The sequence below is a fragment of the Musca vetustissima genome, unplaced genomic scaffold (genome assembly GCF_032173495.1).
Source record: "Musca vetustissima isolate MV318-11 ecotype Yass unplaced genomic scaffold, APGP_CSIRO_Mvet_v1 utg2180, whole genome shotgun sequence".
Classification (NCBI taxonomy): Eukaryota; Metazoa; Arthropoda; class Insecta; order Diptera; family Muscidae; genus Musca; species Musca vetustissima.
Genome location: NW_026887089.1, coordinates 632718 through 653024, shown reverse-complemented (window position 1 = coordinate 653024; position 20307 = coordinate 632718). Strand labels below are relative to the sequence as shown.

Sequence of the window (20307 nt, the reverse complement as noted above, 5' to 3'; positions counted from 1 at the left end):
TCATGTTAATGGTCCTTCAAAAATTCGACGTCTATTAGGATTCATATGTTGAAGATGCCAAAGTGGTGAAGAGCACCATATAGTCGGCCCCGTCCGACTTTACTACTTTCCTTACTGGTTTAAAATATATTTTTCTAGGTCTTTCAGAGGCGTGAATTTTTTAAAGAATAATTCCCTAGGTTTTTAGAGGCGTGGATTTTTTAAAGAATTTTTTGTCTAGGTCCAACAGAGGCGTGGATTTTTTAAAGAATTTTTGTCTAGGTCCAACAGAAGCGTGGATTTTTTAAAGAATTTTTGTGTAGGTCCAACAGAGGCGTGGATTTTTTAAAGAATTTTTTGTCTAGGTGCAATAGAGGCGTGGATTTTTTAAAGAATTTTTTGTCTAGGTGCAATAGAGTCGTGGATTTTTTAAAGAATTTTTTGTCTAGGTGCAATAGAGTCGTGGATTTTTTATCTCGTCGCTAAATATCTTCTCTTATGCAACATTTTAACTTTCGGATCAGCGTATATTTCTTTTAAATCGAACTTACCTTTCAACGCCAGTAAATCTGGGATGACGATGTCTTCGTGATAACAAAAGGCCACCACCCCATGCAGCCTGAAATGATAAGAGCAGAACAAAACGAAATATTATATTTCCTCATCATCTCCAGAAACGTCTTCCTCCACGAATACTTACATCAACATGCATCCAACAGTTGTACTTCTGACAGATATCAGCAATTTCATTTAGATTATCGAACGCTCCCAACACCGTGGTACCAGCTGTGGCATTAACAAAGAACGGTATATGACCCTTCGATTTACGTTCCATTATCAAGCGCTCCAGTTCTGATGTGATCATGCGACCACGTTCATCTGATGGCACCATTACACAATTGTCCGTACCCAAACCACAAACGGCGGCACACGATTTCACCGAATAATGACATTGATCGGATGTGAACATGACCAATTGACCGGGTAGACCGGCGGCACCATGTTCCTTGTAGTTGGGGAACATTTTGTGGCGAGCCGCCAAGAAGGCGTACAAATTCGAAATGGAGCCGCCAGGGGCCAAAATCGAATCGCCACCATGCCAGCCAATGATTTCACGCATTTTCGAGAGAACCACATTTTCCATGAGAATGAAAACCGGGGCAATTTCATAGGTGAACATGTTGGTGTTGGCAGTGGCTGTCAACCATTCGCCGGCCATGGAGATGATGTCCAGACCGCATGATAGCTGATTGAAGAAGTGGGGATGACCTGTAATGAGAAGAGAAAAAAATTGTATTAATGAAATTCATCAGACTCCATTCTTTAAAAATATTTTTAAGGAAATTAATATAAAGAAAGTTTATTATTAAAATTAAACTGATTGGCCAAAATTATGATTTATTTTCAATTAATGGAATACATATATTTTTAGCTACAAAATTCTAAGATTTTTTATATCCTGACTATCTAAGAGTATGTAATAAAATATCCTTAAATCCCCACATAATTATTTTCCTTTAGACTGGATTGCCATTATCCAACAACCATCTATCTTTAACGAATTATTGACACGACACATCTCCGCTCTTCTTCACCATCCCGAAACCATTAAAAATCGCCAACATCACTATCAGACGAATGTCTATAAAAATGCCATTTGGAATGCCTTAAGCTTCCATAATCCGGCCTATAAATAAGTACAAGGAGTATGGAAAAAATTGGCAACATAATATTCGTCTCAAATTCCCTTATTTGTGTCCCGTACCCCAACCCACCTCTTTGCTAAACACGAAGTGTGCTACAACAGACTCGCATCCTTAAGTCCTTGTGTATCGATACACTGAAGCATACTTCAGCAGTAGTACTTTAATGATACCAAACATTGACAGTCATATACCCCCAACATCATTTTCAGCTCTCTAGGTTGGCAGGGTGAGGAGTGGGAGGAACTTTAACAATAGCAAAAGAATGTCAAAGTTTGCTGTTGTTGTTCTCTTTTGTGTAGAGGGGAGTTGAGTTTTAATCAAAATCCGTTGTTATTTTCTGTATCGTTGCACACTGATCCTTTGATGCGAAATGGATGGCAAAACAATGTGTTCTTCTGCATCATCCTCTGCTCTATACTTGGGTCTCGTGTCTGAGGGTTGACTGCTTGCTGGCAATGACTGTGGTGACGTTGATGATGATGATGGTGATGGCTATGATGCGGCATTGCGTAGCGTGTGCAGGATTTTTGCCCATCTGTGTCAAGCTACCACCATCATCGTCACATGTATGTCTGTCTGTATGTCTCGTGCCTAAATTGAAATGTTTAGTCCTGGTCGTAAGTCAAAACGAAATCCTTTATGTCCTTATAAAGGAAGACAAATGAAAATAAATTTCCTTTACCTTAAACAAATGTTTGAAAATATTTTGTTCGAAATTGAAATAATACGAGGGTGGGATGAAGGATGTAGATCCTTAAAATTTATTTTTGTCTTGGATGTTTAAAAAAATATTTCATATTTTTTTAATATTTCAAGGACTTTACGAAGAGTTGATTTTTATAAAAAATATTTCTCAAGGACCTCACAAGGCGTGTTTTTTTAAAGAATATTTTTTCAAGAAGCTTAAAAGGCGTAGACCCAATAATATTTTTTTCAAGGACCTTAAAAGGCTTAGGCCCTTAAAGGAATATTTTTTCGAGGACCTTACAAGGCGTGGATATTTTTAAGGAATAATTTTATAAGGACTCATAAGGCGTGGAAGTTTAAAAGAATATTATTAAGGACTTTACAAGGCGTGGATTTTTGAAAGAATATTATTTCAAGAACCTCAAAAGGCGTGGATCTTTCAAAGAATATTTTTTCAAGGACCTCACAAAGCGTGGATTTTTTAAAGAATATTTTTTCAAGGACCTCACAAAGCGTGGATTTTTTGAAGAATATTTTTTCAAGGACCTTAAAGGCGTGGATTTTTTAAAGAATATTTTCTCAAGGACCTCACAAAGAGTGGATTTTTTAAAGAATATTTTTTCAAGGACCTCACAAAGAGTGGATTTTTTAAATAATATTTTTTTCAAGGACCTCATAAGGCGTAGGTTATTACAAAGTATTTTTCAGAGACCTTACCAGACGTGGATTTTTACAACGTATACTTTTTCGAGGCCCTCACAAGGCTTGAAATTTTTGGAAGAATATTTTTTCAAGGACCTTAAAAGGCTTGCAATTTTGGAAGAATATTTTTTCAAGAATCTGCAATTTTTGGAAGAAAAATTTTCAAGGACCTCACAAATCGATAATTCTTTAGAGAATATTTTGTTCAAGGATCCCTAAAAGAATATTTGTTCAAAGGCCTCACAAATCAAGGATTTTATATTTAGTAGGTTTTTTTAAAGTCCCCACAAGGCGTGAATTTTTAATTGCGTGAATTGGAGGGCCTTACAAGGCCTCGATTTTTAAAGAATTACTTTTCGAGGACCTCACAGCGACCAGAACACCAAAATGCGTGGATTTTTTAAAAATATTTTTTAAGGACATCGAAAAGCGTGGCTTTTTCAAACGTTTTTTCCCAGGACTTCAAAAGAAGTGGATATTGAAGGCCTGGATTTTTTTAAATTTTTTTTAGAAAGTTTCCAGTACGTGGATTTTTTGTATATTTTTTAGAAATGTATAGTTTAGGGATGTTAATCCATTCCAGGCCTAAAAATACCACCCTCGTTTTCACATAAATGGATTCATAATTTTGTATATGAAAGAAAGTTTCCGCAATTGGTAGCACATGTGAATTGAGATTTTTTCAATATTTTCCCCTTTTACGAAGAACAATAACTTTCGCTTATGGCTTAAAGCAGCGAAGTTGTTGTTGCTGTTTTTTTTGGCTGTTGTAATAACACAACTTATGGCACTTCCAACATAAACTGACAGTCGAAGATTTTCATTACTGGGATTATAATAACAGCAAGGGTTCCCATTGTGTTCCTGCCCCCCGTTTGGTCTGAAGGTCATATTGACTTCGGTATTATTCGTTGGTGTTGAAAGGGGGAAAATACTCCCCAGAGAGATGACGATGAGGTATTCAGTTAATAGCAGAATGATTTGTGTAAAGTAATTTCCAATTAGCTCTCAATAAATGAACAATTGTTAAGAAGGACAAAACGTGGAATTCTGGAGAGGTGATTCTTTGTGATTTTTGTTTCATTGGTATTGATATATAGAAACGTAATCAAAGGTCAAAATTAATATTTTTGTTGTTTTTGTTATTGTATGACTTGTACGAATAATCACGTATTTTACCTCCTTCTCGAATGAGTCTGTGGGTGAACGGAAACACCACATGGCCAAACATTGCTTTAACTTCCGTATAACCTTATTTTACTTTGGTTGGCTGGGGGGGTTATTTTCTGCTTGACTTCCTATTTTAATATTTCGAAATGTGGATCACCCAAAAAAAGGACCTTCCTGCATACCATAAACAATTATTAAAGCTTTTTTGCAGCGTCCTTTGTTTCGATGTATTTCTTTTTGTGTTTCTTTCATTGCTACTGCCAAACACATCTGTTGTTGTCTGACAGCCGACGAGACAGACTGTCAGACATTCGACATACTTTGGAGGACACTTGTTTATGCATGTTTACTGAACGTTTCCTTCCTATTTCTTTTGGTCGGTCCGCTGCATGATAGACAAGCGCAGATAATCGCTCATCTTGACAGAGACCTTTCACAAGGATTTCACAACATTGAAAATAAGGAATTCGATCCAAAGGACATCTGCCAGAGACATAATTTTTTTTGAGGAGGCTTAATAACGATGTAGGACTTTTTTTGCTTTCGAGGCCCAATAGTCATACGAGTTCTTTCAAGGTGTGGATTATTAAAGGAATATTTTTTAAGGACCTTACAAGGCGTGAATTATTAAAAGAATAATTTTTCAAGGTCGTTAAAAGGCGTGGAGTATTAAAAGAATATTTTTTCAAGGACCTTACAAGGCGTGGTTTATTAAAAGAATATTTCTTCAAGGACCTTACAAGGCGTGGTTTATTAAAAGAATATTTCTTCAAGGACCTTACAAGGCGTGGTTTATTAAAAGAATATTTCTTCAAGGACCTTACAAGGCGTGGTTTATTAAAAGAATATTTCGTATTAAAAGAATAAAAGGACCTTACAAGATCCTTCAAACCTTACAAGGCGTGGATTGTTAAAAGAATATTTTTTCAAGAACCTTACAAGGCGTGGATCATAAAATGGTTATAAAAGAATATGTTTTCAAGGACCTTACAAGGCGTGGATCATAAAATGGTTATAAAAGAATATGTTTTCAAGGACCTTATAAGGCGTGGTTTATTAAAAGAATATTTCTTCAAGGACCTTATTAAAAGAATATTTCTTCAAGGACCTTACAAGGCGTGGTTTATTAAAAGAATATTTCTTCAAGGACCTTACAAGGCGTGGTTTATTAAAAGAATATTTCTTCAAGGACCTTACAAGGCGTGGATTGTTAAAATAATATTTTTTCAAGGACCTTACAAGGCGTGGATTGTTAAAAGAATATTTTTTCAAGGACCTTACAAGGCGTGGATTGTTAAAAGAATATTTTTTCAAAGGCTACACAAGGCGTGGATTGTTAAAAGAATATTTTTTCAAGGAAGAATATTTTTTCTAACAAAATATATAAATTGAATAAAATTCACACGATATTCTCCCTTGTTCATTTGATTTAATTAAAATCCTCCAAGACTTATTTTTTTAAAAACATCAAGAGATGACATCTAAAGCAGCGGGTTCCAAATCAAAACAGTGTTTTAAATAAGTGTTATCTTGTTTGAACAGGCCTCAAAGTTAATCCCAAACAAAAATTCAATGAAATGAAATTAGCCAAGCACACGCCATTCGCCACTACAAATAACCACAAATCTGCCTTCCGCTCTGCTTGAGAAGCGCTTTTTGGCATAAATTTGAATAAAATTATTATTTTCCAAACAAAGCAGCGAGTCAGCCAGCCAGTAAAATTCAATGTCACCAGAGCATATGCCAAACAGAATAAGGACATATAACTGCTGTTATCAGGATAAGGATGAGTAAAATTGTAAATTTGGCACAAGAGACGTGTTCAGAGGTAATAGACACGAATTAGGGTTGTCAACAACACGCCACACGTCACCAACAACCAGATATCTACCTTTGTGTGTGTGGTGTATGAGAAACTAAAGCATACCAAAGGATAATGTTTGCCTGATGGCTGACTGCCGAACAGTAGCAGTAGTGGCAGCAGCTAAGACCATTTTATGGTCCATTGAATATTGATGGCAAGCAAAAGATTATTTACACCTATCAACCGCAGGCGACGTAATTCATTTATACTCCTTTTTTATTCTAAAGGACACACACGCATAAGTTCTAGTTCTTGTGTGTGTGTGTGGGGGGATAATCGAACAATGCCTCAGTTTTATGAAAGGGGTAGTTTGTTGAGAGAGATTTTGATTGTTTACACTTCCTTCAGAAAAAAAGTCAACAGAAACAGCCATTAAAAAGCTAAAACCAACAAACATCAATCATAAATCGTGGCCAAAAAATTTGAAAGAAATTGATTTTTAAATCTGATTTTTATGACACTGTGGTTATATTACGAGTATACAAATAAAATCAATTTTATAAAAAGAAACACACATTTCAGATAATTCTAAAAAAGGATAAAGGAATTGCTTAAAAATCAAAAGAGAAAAAACATTAAATTTTTTTCCGACAACGATGATTTGTTTGAATAATTTTTTCTAGGACTTGGATTTTAAAAGAATATTTTTCCAATAAGAGTCTATTTTTAAGACTATTTTTTTCCAAAGACCAACAGAAATGTGGAATTTCGATAGATTATTTTATTATTTTTTTAATGAATATTTTGTCAAAGACCACCCAAGGACCAACCAAGGCATGGATCTTTAATGAATATTTTTTTGACCCACCCAAACGTGGATTTTTTCAAAGACCTTACAAGGTATTGAAGCATGGATTTTTTAAAGAATATTTTTTTTCTGAAACCGTCCAAGGTGTGTTTTTTAAAAGAATATCTTTTAAAGGACCTTACAAGGCGTGGATTATTAGAAGAATATTTTTTCAAGGACATTACAAGGCGTAGATTTTTTAAGGAATATTTATTCAAGGACCTCACAAGGCATAAATTTTTAAGGAACATTATTTCAAGGACCTCACAAGACGTGGATTTTTTAAGGAATTTTTTTCAAGGACCTTACAAGGCGTGAATTTTTTAAGGAATATTTTTTCAATGACCTTACAAGACGTAGATTTTTCCAGGGACCTTACAAGGCGTAGAGTTTTTAAGGAACCTTTTTCAAAGACCTCACAAGACGTGAATTTTTTAAAAAAATATTTTTCCAAGGACCTTACAATGCGTGGATTTCTTGAAGAATTTTTTTTCAAGGACCTTTCAAGGCGTAGATTTTTTTAAGAATATTTTTTTCAAGGACCTCTCAAGACGTAGATTTGTTTAAGAATATTTTTTAGGACCATCCAATGCATGGACTTAAAAAAGTAAAGGACCTCACAAGGCGTAGATTTTTAAGGAACCTTTTTTCAAGGACCTCACAAGACGTGGATTTTTTAAGGAATTTTTTTTCAAGGACCTTACAAGGCGTGGATTTTTTAAGGAATATTTTTTCAAGGACCTTACAAGACGTAGATTTTTCCAGGGACCTTACAAGGCGTAGAGTTTTTAAGGAACCTTTTTCAAAGACCTCACAAGACGTGAATTTTTTAAGGAATATTTTTCCAAGGACCTTACAATGCGTGGATTTCTTGAAGAATATTTTTTCAAGGACCTTTCAAGGCGTAGATTTTTTTAAGAATATTTTTTTCAAGGACCTCTCAAGACGTAGATTTTTTTAAGAATATTTTTTAGGACCATCCAATGCATGGACTTAAAAAAGTAATTTATTCAAGGACCTCACAAGGCGTAGATTTTTAAGGAACCTTTTTTCAAGGACCTCACAAGACGTGGATTTTTTAAGGAATTTTTTTAAGGACCTTACAAGGCGTGGCTTTTTTAAGGAATATTTTTTCAAGGACCTTACAAGACGTAGATTTTTCCAGGGACCTTACAAGGCGTGGATTTTTTAAGGAATATTTTTTCAAGGACCTTACAAGACTTAGATTTTTCCAGGGACCTTACAAGGCGTAGAGTTTTTAAGGAACCTTTTTCAAGGACCTCACAAGACGTGAATTTTTTAAGGAATATTTTTCCAAGGACCTCACATGACGTGAATTTTTTAAGGAATATTTTTCCAAGGACCTTTCAAGGCGTAGATTTTTTTAAGAATATTTTTTCAAGGACCTCTCAAGACGTAGATTTTTTTAAGAATATTTTTTAGGACCATCCAATGCATGGATTTAAAAAAGTAATTTTTCAATCCCCTATCAAGGTGTGGATTAAAAAAAATAATTTTTCGAACACCTTTCAAGGCGTGGATTTAAAAAATAATAATTTTTCAAGGACCTTGGATTTTGTTAAGAATATTTTTTCAAGGCGTGGATTTAAAAAATAATAATTTTTCAAGGACCTTACCAGACCTGGATTTAATGATAATTTTTCAAGGACCTTACGATGAACATTTTTTAAGCACCTTTCAAGGCGTGTTTTGAAAAAAACATTTTTTTAAAGTTAAATGCTGGTGAATTTGATTTTTAAATAAATTCCTTATTATGTTAAGCAGATCCTTCTGAGAAAAACTGCTGCAAAAAATTTACGCAACTACTGTACCTTTATCTATTTCCGTTCTCTGACAAGTCATTTTGGTTTCTATTGAAAATTAAGCTTTTTCTTTAAAAAGAAGACAACACGCCTTGTACTCCGCCCCAACGCTTGTAACATTGTCTGGCATAATCGCATCAGGCACGTGACCACAATTGTTCTCGTTGGAGTGTCGATAATCAGCATGTTTATACAAGAAGTGTGGCCGACGGCAAAAGCCAAAAAACGGAAATATCCGCTTTGTAAAAGGGAAACATAAGTTATGGGCGAAAATAGAAATGTGTTGTCGAGGAGGGTGGTTGATTTTGGTAGTTTAAAAAAATTTTCAATGCCACCAGAGCTGCCATGTCCCCTTCCGGTCGTAATGCCACACCAGAGATAACGGTGTTGTATATTCGAGATAATTGTTTTTAATGAATTCGAACAAAAGTTTCGAAAAATCTCATCAAATTCTGGCACTCAGGCAGAAAAATATTTTGTAAATAGCAGATTTTAGATAAAAGTTTTGATAGTTAATTGAAAAAAAATTAGACTTACCCGTCTTCACTTGATACTTGAGAGTGGTGGCACAGTCTTCAATCAATTGCTGCAGATTGACAGCGCGATCTGGCACCTCCAAATCCAGCAGGCGTTTCATATCCTCCGGATGATGGAAATCCAAGACTTTTTCGTTGCGATCATTTGTGGCCTTGACGAAATCCAACAGCACATCAATGACTTTCAGGAGGAATTCTCGGGTTTCGGGTAGGGCTGTTTGGGTGGTGGGCAAAAGCTCTGCAAAAAAAACGAAGGAGAAGAAAATTTATCAAGATTAGAATATAAGAAATATTGATTTTTGCAATAATAAAAAGAAGAAACACAAACAATGGAATATGATATTGACAGCAGGTCCTTATCTTTGTGGCTTGTGGAGGATATGTTGCTGGTTTTCCGTTGTGCGGAAATACTGCATTTTTTATCTTTTTTGTTGTTAACTTTGAATAATGGTCGCAAGCCTTGGCTGGTAATATCCTCTCTCTCTTCCATGACACTGAGATTGATAAAAAGGTCAAAATATATTTTCACCCAATATTAAATTACACTTCAGGGGGAAATTGTTTTTTTTTGTGGTTGGCCATAAATGGCCCACTCCTCCCCCCAAAGCTTATTATTGCACACATACACACTTTTTTGAAGCAGATGCTGCTCCTGTGTTGAATGGCACATTCCAGATTCCTGTGCCTGAGTTATGTCGGCTTTATGTCAATTTTGAAACACTCTCGCCAGTCACTCTCTTTCCCTTCTCTCTTCAGACACTTTGCTGGGTGTGTGAACATCCCTTTTGTGTGCGGATGTCCTCCTCCTCCAACCCGCGTTAAAATGTTGTTACATTTCATTTATTTTGTCAAGATTTGCCTTGTAAGGACTTAAATAATTACTAATTGATGTTGTTCTGTAGCATTTGATTGTGTGTGTGTTCAGACGCGCCAGGCTACTTATTTTCCTCAAGGATTAAATTGTCAGAATAATGGATTTTTTAAGTAACATTTTAGTTAAGAAGAGGCAGTTATTTGTTAAGCGGAATTCAGAGGGGTTTGTTGTATAAATGTCCCATGTGTACTATATAAAGGAAGGCTTTTGGTCTTCTATGAGAAGAAAATTTTAAATAAATATTTCTGAATGTTCTTCCAAAGTGTATTTTTTTAATTTTTTCAATAATTGATTTTTTATAAGATTTTAATTTTTGGTCCCAACGTCGGGAAATTTAGTCTTTATGAAGAAACATCCGAGGTTGATTGACTTTCCGGCAGCAAAAACATGGTAATTAGCAGCACCAGATTCATGCATCTCGATATACACAGGACCACCTGGATCTCTCCTGATCAAGCAACGGAAGACATTCATCCAGTGTATTAGACGTTCGATCGATCCGAAGAGCGAATATCGATTCGGACCACTACCTTGTAGCAGCCAAGGTTCCCATTCGTCTTAATGTTGCAGCAAGGGCAAGAAACTCGACGTCGAAAAGCTGCAGACACAACAGATAGCCGAGGCCTACTCCGCTCAACTTACCCACCTGCTTGACGAAAGCACTTCTTGTCCCGATAATAGTATAGAAGCACAATGGCAAATAATTGCCCACTCCCTACAAACTGCAGCAAAAGCAACACTTGGGTACCAAAAACCACCACTAAGGAACCCATGGTACGATCAGGAGTGTCGTAATGCTACTGATGTGAAACACGCAGCGTATAGGGCAACACTGCAGACAGTAGCAACACGTAATGTGATGGAGAATTGTCGGGAGAAAAGGAGAGGGGAGAAACGTGTTTTGAGAAAAAAGAAGAGAGAACAAGAAAAACGTGAACGTGAGCAAATCGAAAGGTAGTAGTCAGAATGAAGTCCGAGTAAAACATCAATCCGAGGATGTTGGTGCAGGCACATCCTCCTGTAGAGATGAAGAAGGAAACCTGGTGACAGATACAGACAGCGTGTTGAGGATCTGGAAGGCTTCAGACCTGGCAAATCCACCATTGACCAGATTTTCACTCTGCGCCAAATCCTGGAAATGACCCACGAAAAACACATCGACACATTCCATCTATTTGTCGACTATAAAGCCGTGGTGTTTAAAGCCATGTCTACGTTCGGCATTCCAGCAAAATTAATACGGCTATGCAGGATAACTTTAAATGGCACAAGGTCAGCAGTTAAAGTCGCAAACGTCCTATCGGAGCCCTTCAATACCGAACGGGGATTCAGACAATGTGACAGTTTGTCGTGTGATCGTTTTAACATCCTGCTGGAAAAGGTCATACGAGATGCAAAGGTGAACAGAAATGGCACTTCGTAGATAAAACAACACATGGTACTCGAATACGCCGATGACATCGATATAATGGGTCGAACATTGCGAGCGGTAACAGCCACCTTTGAAGAAATTGAGAAGGAGTCTGCCAAAGTGGGTCTGGCAGACTCGGACCATCTGTGGAACTTGAGAACTACAGCTTCGAGGTTGTTAAAGATTTTATATACCTTGGTACCGCCATAAATAAAACGAATAACATCAGTTTTGCAATTCGGAGAAGGATTGTGATGGCCAACAGATGCTACTATGGTCTATGTAACCAGTTTAGAAACAAGACCACCTCCCGCCAGACCAAACTCACACATTACAAGACGCTGATACTACCCGTGCTGTGATATATATCTGAAGCATGGGTACTTGCGCAAGCAGATGAGACAGCTCTTGGGGCGTTTGAAAGAAAAATTCTCCGAAAATCTACGGCCCGATCTGCGACGACGGTGAATATCGGCACCGAATGAACCACGAGCTTTACCATATGTATACCATTTATGAATGAGGTTGCGACAACTCAAAAGACATTTAAAAGTGAGCCTAGTGATCGTTCCCGTAGAAGGGGAAGACCACGAATTAGATGTAAAGACCAAGTAGAAAACAACATCTTGGAACGTGGTCTTTGAAATTGGAGGAGATGCGCTCAATACCGACGCGCTTGGAAATCTTTTTTAAGCTCGGCTTATGGAACAACCGTTCTTTAAAAATATTTTTCGGGGACTATCAACAGGCGTGGATTTATTAAAAAGCCATGTTCTGGATGGATGAACTATTTTTTTAGAAAAATTTTTAACCCCACAACAGTGAATTTTTTGCAAAATTTTTTTTTTTTGAAGATTTACAACGTTTTAATTTGGTTTAAATGCCTCGATTAAGGCTACGGTACAGGTTGCTTAATGTTCCATTAAATTTCTTTCTTTAAAATTAATTTCAAAATAGTCGAACAATTTTCAGCACATTACTGAGCAATTTAATTTAAATTTCACACATTTTACAAAAATAAATATTTCCATTTCTCGGCAGACTTATTCAAATTCCTAAAATGGAGCATACCATCATACACGAAGTTGGAACGCGTAACAAATTTGTTGTCTAATAGAAAAATTCTTTAAAAAATTCCAGACAAAATAAATTGTTGGCCAATGACGGCAGTTCGGATTCTTTCGTTAGGTATACTCGAAGGAAAGCTAAGCACAAAATAAAACCTATCATCCCCCATAAGCTTTTACAAGTCAGGGACTAGCGAACGAACGAGTGTAGCGAAAGAGCGAAACTGTGTGTAGAGGTAATATCCTGTGACTAAACGGTTTATGTTTGTTTTATTTCAATTTAGGTCTTGAACATATTTGCTATGCCTGCAACGGCTGCTGTGAGGAAAGGTGGCTGGATGGATGGCTGACTGCCTGCCTGACGGGGTGGTGGTGGTAGTTTTTGTGGTACCCACACATTTGACTTTTCGTCCTTCGCTCCGCTCACATAAAAAATCTGTAACGTGGCGTGTGTGTTTCTGACTGTCATCTCCAGCCAAATTCGCCTCAACCATCAGTTCAATTTCATTGTACGTGAAGTGATTTATCACAAAACGAGGCAACGAGTGTCCTAGACATAAGGACACTTGAGTTATGAGTTAGAATGTTGCAACTTTTGTTTTTTCTGCTGTTACGTTAAGTTGGACAAACATTTTTATGCTCTGAACAATTGTTACCACCATTGACGATTGTATTCGAATTTCTTGTAAGGATATTTTAGGATTTTATTTTGTTCTATTTTGTTTTCTTTTTGGCTTCGTTTTCACTTTTTTTGCAATCATTTTGTTTTGTTCTGTTTTCTTAGTGGGCAGCTATTTGTAAGGACATTTAAGTATTTGTGCTTTTGACATGTGTAACATATGTTTGTAGTTTATGTGTGCGTGTGTTTGTGCATGTTTGGACAATTGTAACACAAGGCAAGAATGTTAAGTATTTATGTCCATTTATTTGCTCATTTAACACGCTGATGTCCTTCAGAGTTGGTTTATGTGTAAATATTTAGATATTTTTTTAAAGGAAATTATAGTTTTTTTTTGTCAAATCGATTTATTTTTTATCTATCCCAGGACATAATCCTACCCCGGCCCTTTTGAAGGACATATTTTTAAACGGGCTCAAGCATGGAGTTTTAAAAATACCAACATTGGCTGGATTTAAACAACTTTTGTTTTTGCTTGGTTTTTTTTAATTGGTTCAAAGTTTCCGTAAATTGTGATTTTTTAAATTTTTATAGAAGAACATTCAATGTGAAATGGATTAAAAAAATTGAAATGGAGTATTGTTTTTAATAACTTTTTTGAAGTTCATGGAGATAATTTTTTTTTTTTGGAAGATCCACAAAGTACACAACTGCCACGGAACTCTAACTTTCTGCGGATGTTTATTCCGAGCGTGGCAATATTTCGTGATATTTGCACCCTCTTGCCCGATTACAGGTCAACAGCACATCTTCCTTACATTGACATATTTTCCGAATATCATTAATATTCCATACAGCTTTTCTATTTACTTGACCAGATTCCCTTCACCGTGGGATGTGCTGTGATGTTCGGCTTATAATTGTGGCCTATCGACTCGACAAAACACAAAAAATTAAGTTTTCGGTCCATTTCATCCAAAAACAATTACCTGATCTTCTCCGAAAATCATAGACTTTGTCCTTGACCCTAACTGCAACTTCATGAAAGATTTCAAAGCGATTAGCGCTATGTTTCCGCCCTCTAATGTGGTAATGGGTTGCTAAATAAAATCTGAATACATAAGCACCTGTAAATGTAACTCCCACATCCGAGTACATACGACAATATAATTGGTATCAAATTAAAGGACAAACACTCTTCTTGGATAAACTATAGGTCCTTCTTTGATCCGAGTTCTTCAGTGGTAAATATATACGCCATAGAATACAATTTTTTTCATTTTTCACACAAAAGTCAGGGTCCATTTGACCTGCCAAATATTGACCGATCTTTATCAAAGCAGGCATGTTTATTATTTGGCCTGATTCCCTTCTCCATTTCGTTCGGGCCATAATTGCGGCCTCTGGAGCTACCAGAAAATCCGGAAAAATTAAGTATTTGGTCCATTTCATACCCTAAATATTAACCGATCATTACCAAAAACAAAAGAGGTCTTCATTGGCCAGAACCCATCCTACATGCAAAATTTTGTGAAGATTGGTCAATAACGGTGGTCTGTATAGTGTTTACAAATTATAATGGTTAGACGGACGGATACATGTCTAGATCGACTTAGTTAGTCGAAATATACTTAAAGGTGGGTCTAGGACCAATATTTCGCGGCGTTATAAACTCTTGGGGCTGCACAAAGCTACAAATATTTTTTTTACAAAAGCGAAGATTTTTTAAAGACTATTTTCAAGATTTTATTAATTTCTTTTTCGAGATGAGCTACATGATCAAAGTTGCAATGAAAAAGGAAAGCCGGAGAGATGCTACATTCCCACCATTATGCGACGCGTTTCAGAGCAGTTTTTTTCTTGTAGGGACGGACTTTTTTTCTATACAGACTATAATATTTTTCTTTCAACTGCATATTGAGCAACCTTAGGAAAATATGGAGGTGGCTTTGAACGCTAAGGCGTCGGACAACAATCAACAGATGCCATGGGAACCAGCCGGGCTCAAGCTGAATTTTTGAGTTTTTATTTGTTGATTGTTTTCTTGTTCATCCATCAAGGTTTCGATTTTTAAAAATCATTTGTTGGATGTTCTTTTAAAAAGTAAATTTTTAATATTTATTTAAAATCCTAACTTAACAGAGAATTTAAAAAATATATTTTTAAATTTTATTAATGCAAGGTTTTAATTTTTATATGGAGGGTATATTAATTTTGTCATTCCGTTTGTAACTCATCGAAATATTCATTTCCGACACTATAAAGTATATATATTCTAGATCAGGGTAAAATTCTAAGACGATCTAGCCATGTACGTCTGTCTGTCCGTCTGTTGTAATCACGCTATCTTCTGAAGGAATTGAGATAGGGTGCTGAAATTTTACATAGGTTTGTCTTTTGTCTGCAGGCAGGTCAAGTTCGAAAATGGGATATATTGGTCCACGTTTAGGCATAGCTCCCATATAACAGTACCTCCCAATTTTCGGTATTTTGCGTTTTTCAACCGAATACGCTGAAATTTGGTACATCGAGTTATATATAGGTCCACTTTTACTGGTAGCCCCCATATAACGGTACCTCCTAATTTTCAGTATTTTGGGGGTTTTGATCTTATTTTTCATCCGAATTGGCTGTAATTTAATATTTTGATTTCTTAATAGGTACCAATCTCTCCACAAAAAATTATGAATATAAGTCAATTTTTTGGCATAGCCCCCATATAAGAGTACCCCCAATTTTCGGTATTTTGGGGTTCTTGAGCGCGTTTTTCAACCGAATTCGCTGCAATTTGGTATTTTGTAGTCGTATATGGCAACAAACCTCTCTACCAAAAATTGTTAATATTCGTCCCCTTTTTGGGGTCGTCCCCATATAACCCCCTTTTCATATTAAAATAGTTATATGATTTGTTCCGTGTTCGGGGTTGGTTCTAAGGCTCTGTTGCAATCATTTCATCTGCGGAAGATACGAAAAAAAAAAACTAGAACATAAGGTTCGATAATTAACCTTATCTATTTATATATATGAACTGTAACCCGCATTTAGGCCTAGCCCCTGTGTGGGAAGTACCAGAAGGTGTGGACCGATATTCCCCATGTTCGAACATGAACTAATTTTGGAAGTAATGGGCAAAATTTGGATGAAATCAAAATTTTTTGAAACAAATTTGGTCCAAAGAAACATGGGGTCTAGGACTAATATTTAGAACCATAATCGGTTTATAGAAATTTCGGTATAGGTACACTTTTTGGTATGTTCCCTATGTTTTTATTTCAAGTACCTGTCAGTATATCTATGGTGGAGGGTATCCAACGTTCGACCCTGCCGAACCTAACGCTTTTTCATTTGTTTTATTTATTAAAGGTTCCATCATAGAGTGAATTAAAAAAAAATTGGCAAGAAAATCCAACCGAGAATGGTAAATTTTGTGTAATTTTTTTTTTTTTTTTTTGATTAAAAAAACTATTTTTTAAGAATTCAAAATGTAAAGTGAAAATAAATAAAAATATTATTAATTTAGTTTTTCTCCTCTGATTCAGAACCCAATAATCGATGTAATTATAAAATTTACTTTTCATATTCGAAATAGTTTCTTGACTTACCAAAAGCTGTTAATTTGCCCGTCTTTTCGGAAAGTTTATACCCATTTGGATTGAGCGACATTTTCTCCTCTGTAAAGAAAAAAATAAAAGAAATAATTAAAACAAACTATTTAAAAAAATTAATTTTTTCCAAAGTACATGCACTAAAATTATCCTTGATTATATAACAATTACAATGGGTTTTGTAAAATAAAATCGATATAATGAGAAATGGTAGGATGTGATACTTATGGGGAAAAATGACAATGACAAAATGTTGTACTCTTGTCTTTCTCTCTCTCTCTGTGTGGATTGGAATTGAATTGCCGAGTAGGAGGTCCAAAAAAAGGAATAAGGTCTTTTATGTACAAGGACTTGTGAAGGTTAAATGTGAATGCTATATGTATATAAAAGAGGAGGGGGAAGAGGGGGTGGATGGATGGGAAATATGGCAGACATAATAAAATACATGTGCGTAAAAATGTGCGTAGTGTGAGTCGGGCTGTGTTATGTAAACTTGTAATTATTTTAAATAGGGAGAGTGGTGGGGGATAGAGGGGTATCCATGTATTTGTTGTTGTAAAATTTGCTTTGTGTTGTTGTTGTGGTATTTTATTTGTTTTGTTGTTGGTGTCGAAAAAGCCAGTGTAGAGAAATTTGCAATTATCTTACCAATTATTTTGCGGAGATCTTCGATGTATTGCCTTAAGAAAATCACTTTGACTGATTTGCTAACAACAACGGTGGCGAATAGAATAGAATTGAATATGCGAAAGGTGGTCGATCTGAATAATGAACAAACGAACGAACGTAGGAAACGAAACGATTAAATACAAACGAACGAGGGAACGATTGAGTTTGATTAATTTTTTTTCAATAGAAATAAAAAAGTGAAAAGAAAAAAATGATGATTCAACGCAAAAAATCGAGTGAGTAGTTGGTTTATTTATTGAATAGGTTAATAGTTTAAAAATAAATTATAATGAAATAAAATATTTTTTCAAATAAAAATTATTTGAATAATAAAAACAAAAAAATAAAAAAAAAATAAAAATTATTTTATTTATTAATAAATGTTATTAACATTTAATTAAGCACTACTATTTTTATTAAATTTTCTAACAAAAAGCCATCTAAAGTTAGTCAAGATTTGTTTCTCTAACATATAAATTTAATAAAATTTTATAACATTTCTCTCTCACTTTTATTTTTAAATGAAAGGTTTTGGATTTTTTTTTATTTAAAGACTTAAAGCACTTTTCTTTTTTTTTCAGAAGATGACCAAAATTCACAAATTTATTTCAATCACAAATTGAATTTTTTTATTTTTATAAAAAAACAAAATATTTTTTTTATTCACTGTTGGAACTCCAGCCGAATTTCGGGACGGACACAAAAAGGAAAGAGCAGCTTTACTGTTCGACGTTCTGAGGAGCTGTGTGCTATATGCTATGTTCAGGTCTCCTACGAAGCCATTATTTCAAAATGGCTTTGTAGCCAGTCCTCCCTGGCCCCACCAAAATGCCCCCCACAAATTTCTTTATGAACTGCGCATATCCTACATTTACTTGGTACATAACATGGTATCCCCAAAAAAAAACACGAATGAAACGAACCAAGGCATCCTTGAAGCTCCACACAAACACACACACAAAACGATGACGTCACACCATGCAAAGGCCATGTTGTTTTTAAAGCAAAAGAAGGCGGAGTTAGATGCTTTAAATAAATGGACAATTTTGCTGGGGAATCCTGTAAGGACACACCTTTTTCTCAAGAAAAAAAAATACTACGATTGAGGGGGCAGTGAGGGGGGATTTATTCCATTTGCATTGATTTCAAAAAGTAAACTTTGTCAAGCTTAAGTAATTGTTTATCAATAAAGTCTATTGTGTTAGTGTGTGCGTGTGACTGTGCATTTTACAGCCTTCTTTGCATATACAACGATAACAATTTGAATTTAAAGGATTAAAAAAAGGACTTCGTTAAAGGTATGAAAATGTAATCTTTATGCAACAACACTCAGCACAACTACCTTGAAGAGTTTCTTGATCATAATAGTAAAATAAAAAATCACTCAATTTTCTCCCTTTCGCATTTTTCTAAAAGGATAATAAATTCCCTCATTCATCTTCGAAATAGGTCAATGAGAAAAAAAAGAAAATCCTTGGTCTTTATGAGATTATTCTATTAATTTTATTTGGTAACATATCAAAGTAACAACAGAATGTCTCCATAATATAGAAAGATGAAGGAGGAGGAGAACAAAAAATCGCAAGGATTTTTTTGCCATTGTTTTCCCTCCTTCAAGGATAGCTGCAATAACAATGTAGAAGGACATTGTCATAACAAGAAGAACAATCTAATTCAATGTTATTTGAAAACTATTTGTATATTTGATAAATGTTTTCCCAGTAGCTGCTGCAGAAAATTTGTCCTTATGCCAAGGAATTTTGAATTGAAATATTTCTGTCTTTTTTTTGGAGTACAACAAAAATGTTGCAATATGTGCAATTTAAAACACAAAAAAAAATTAACATACTCTAATTTTGGATGTGGAGTTTTTAAATAATATTTTCTTAAATTAATGAAAATATTTTTTTTTCTAATGGATTTTATATGTGTAAATTTTTTAAATATATTTTTTTAAGGACAATATTTTTTTTCAAAGACGAGTAAAGGCTTGTTTTTTTTTTTTAAATACTTTTCAGGACCATCCAAAGCCAGTATTATTTTCAGGGCTCTACAAGACGTAGAATTTTCATAGGCGAGATTGTTAAAAAACAAGATTGTTAAAGAATATTTTTCAAAAGCCATCGAAGACGGATTTTTATACCTTATACAACTATGTTGTCAGGGAATTATAGCTTTGTGAAGCCCAAAAGTTTGTAACGCCGCGATTTATTAAAGAATATTTTTCACGATACAGGCCACACTATGGACCAATCTTCATGAAATTTTGCCAACTGTAGGATGGGTTTATTAAATGAATACCCCAATTGATTTTGGTAAAGATCATTAATATTTAGGGGAAACTGAAATTGTGGAAATACTTAATTAAAGAATCGGTTTTTCTGGTCGCTCCAGAGGCCGTGGATTTATGGTCAAGCGAAATTTTACATGGAGAAGGGAATCGGGCCAAAGAATAAGCATACCGCTTTTGATAAAGATCGGTCAATATTTAGCGGGTCAAATGGACCCTGACTTTTGTGTGAAAAATAACAAAATTTTTATTCTATGGCGTATATATTTACTCCTGAAGGACAAAGACCCGAGAAGTTGATAATATATCCAAGAGGAATGGTTGACCTTTAAATTTATACCAATTATATTGTCGTATGTACTCGGATAACTCGGGAGTTACATGTAAATATTTACAGGTGGCGGAAATAGAGGGCGGAAATAAAGTGGTGATCGCTTTGGAATTTTCCATGAGGTTCTAGTTATGGTCAAGGACAATGCTATATATTTTGGTGATGATCAGATTATAGTTATGGAATG

The 20307-nt window shown here is 35.2% G+C and overlaps 2 protein-coding genes across 7 annotated transcripts in view; one reads left to right on the top strand and one right to left on the bottom strand.

Moving 5' to 3' along the window:
- LOC133334648 (putative uncharacterized protein DDB_G0291608) overlaps positions 1-20307 on the top strand; it is a 323326-nt gene that overhangs the window by 53558 nt on the left and 249461 nt on the right. The gene's annotated exons all lie outside the window — the stretch shown is intronic.
- LOC133334646 (glutamate decarboxylase) overlaps positions 1-20307 on the bottom strand; it is a 38585-nt gene that overhangs the window by 8038 nt on the left and 10240 nt on the right. Inside the window, exons 1-5 of one of the 2 annotated variants that reach the window (XM_061542964.1) lie at positions 17479-17547; positions 16828-16896; positions 9256-9492; positions 680-1248; positions 531-598 (exon numbers count right to left, since the gene is read on the bottom strand). In XM_061542964.1, coding sequence (XP_061398948.1) covers positions 531-598; positions 680-1248; positions 9256-9492; positions 16828-16888 — 935 coding nt within the window. In that variant the 5' untranslated portion in view covers positions 16889-16896; positions 17479-17547. Of the gene's footprint in view, positions 1-530; positions 599-679; positions 1249-9255; positions 9493-16827; positions 16897-17478; positions 17548-20307 lie in introns of those variants that run through there. The other variant, XM_061542965.1, reaches the window with a different exon arrangement.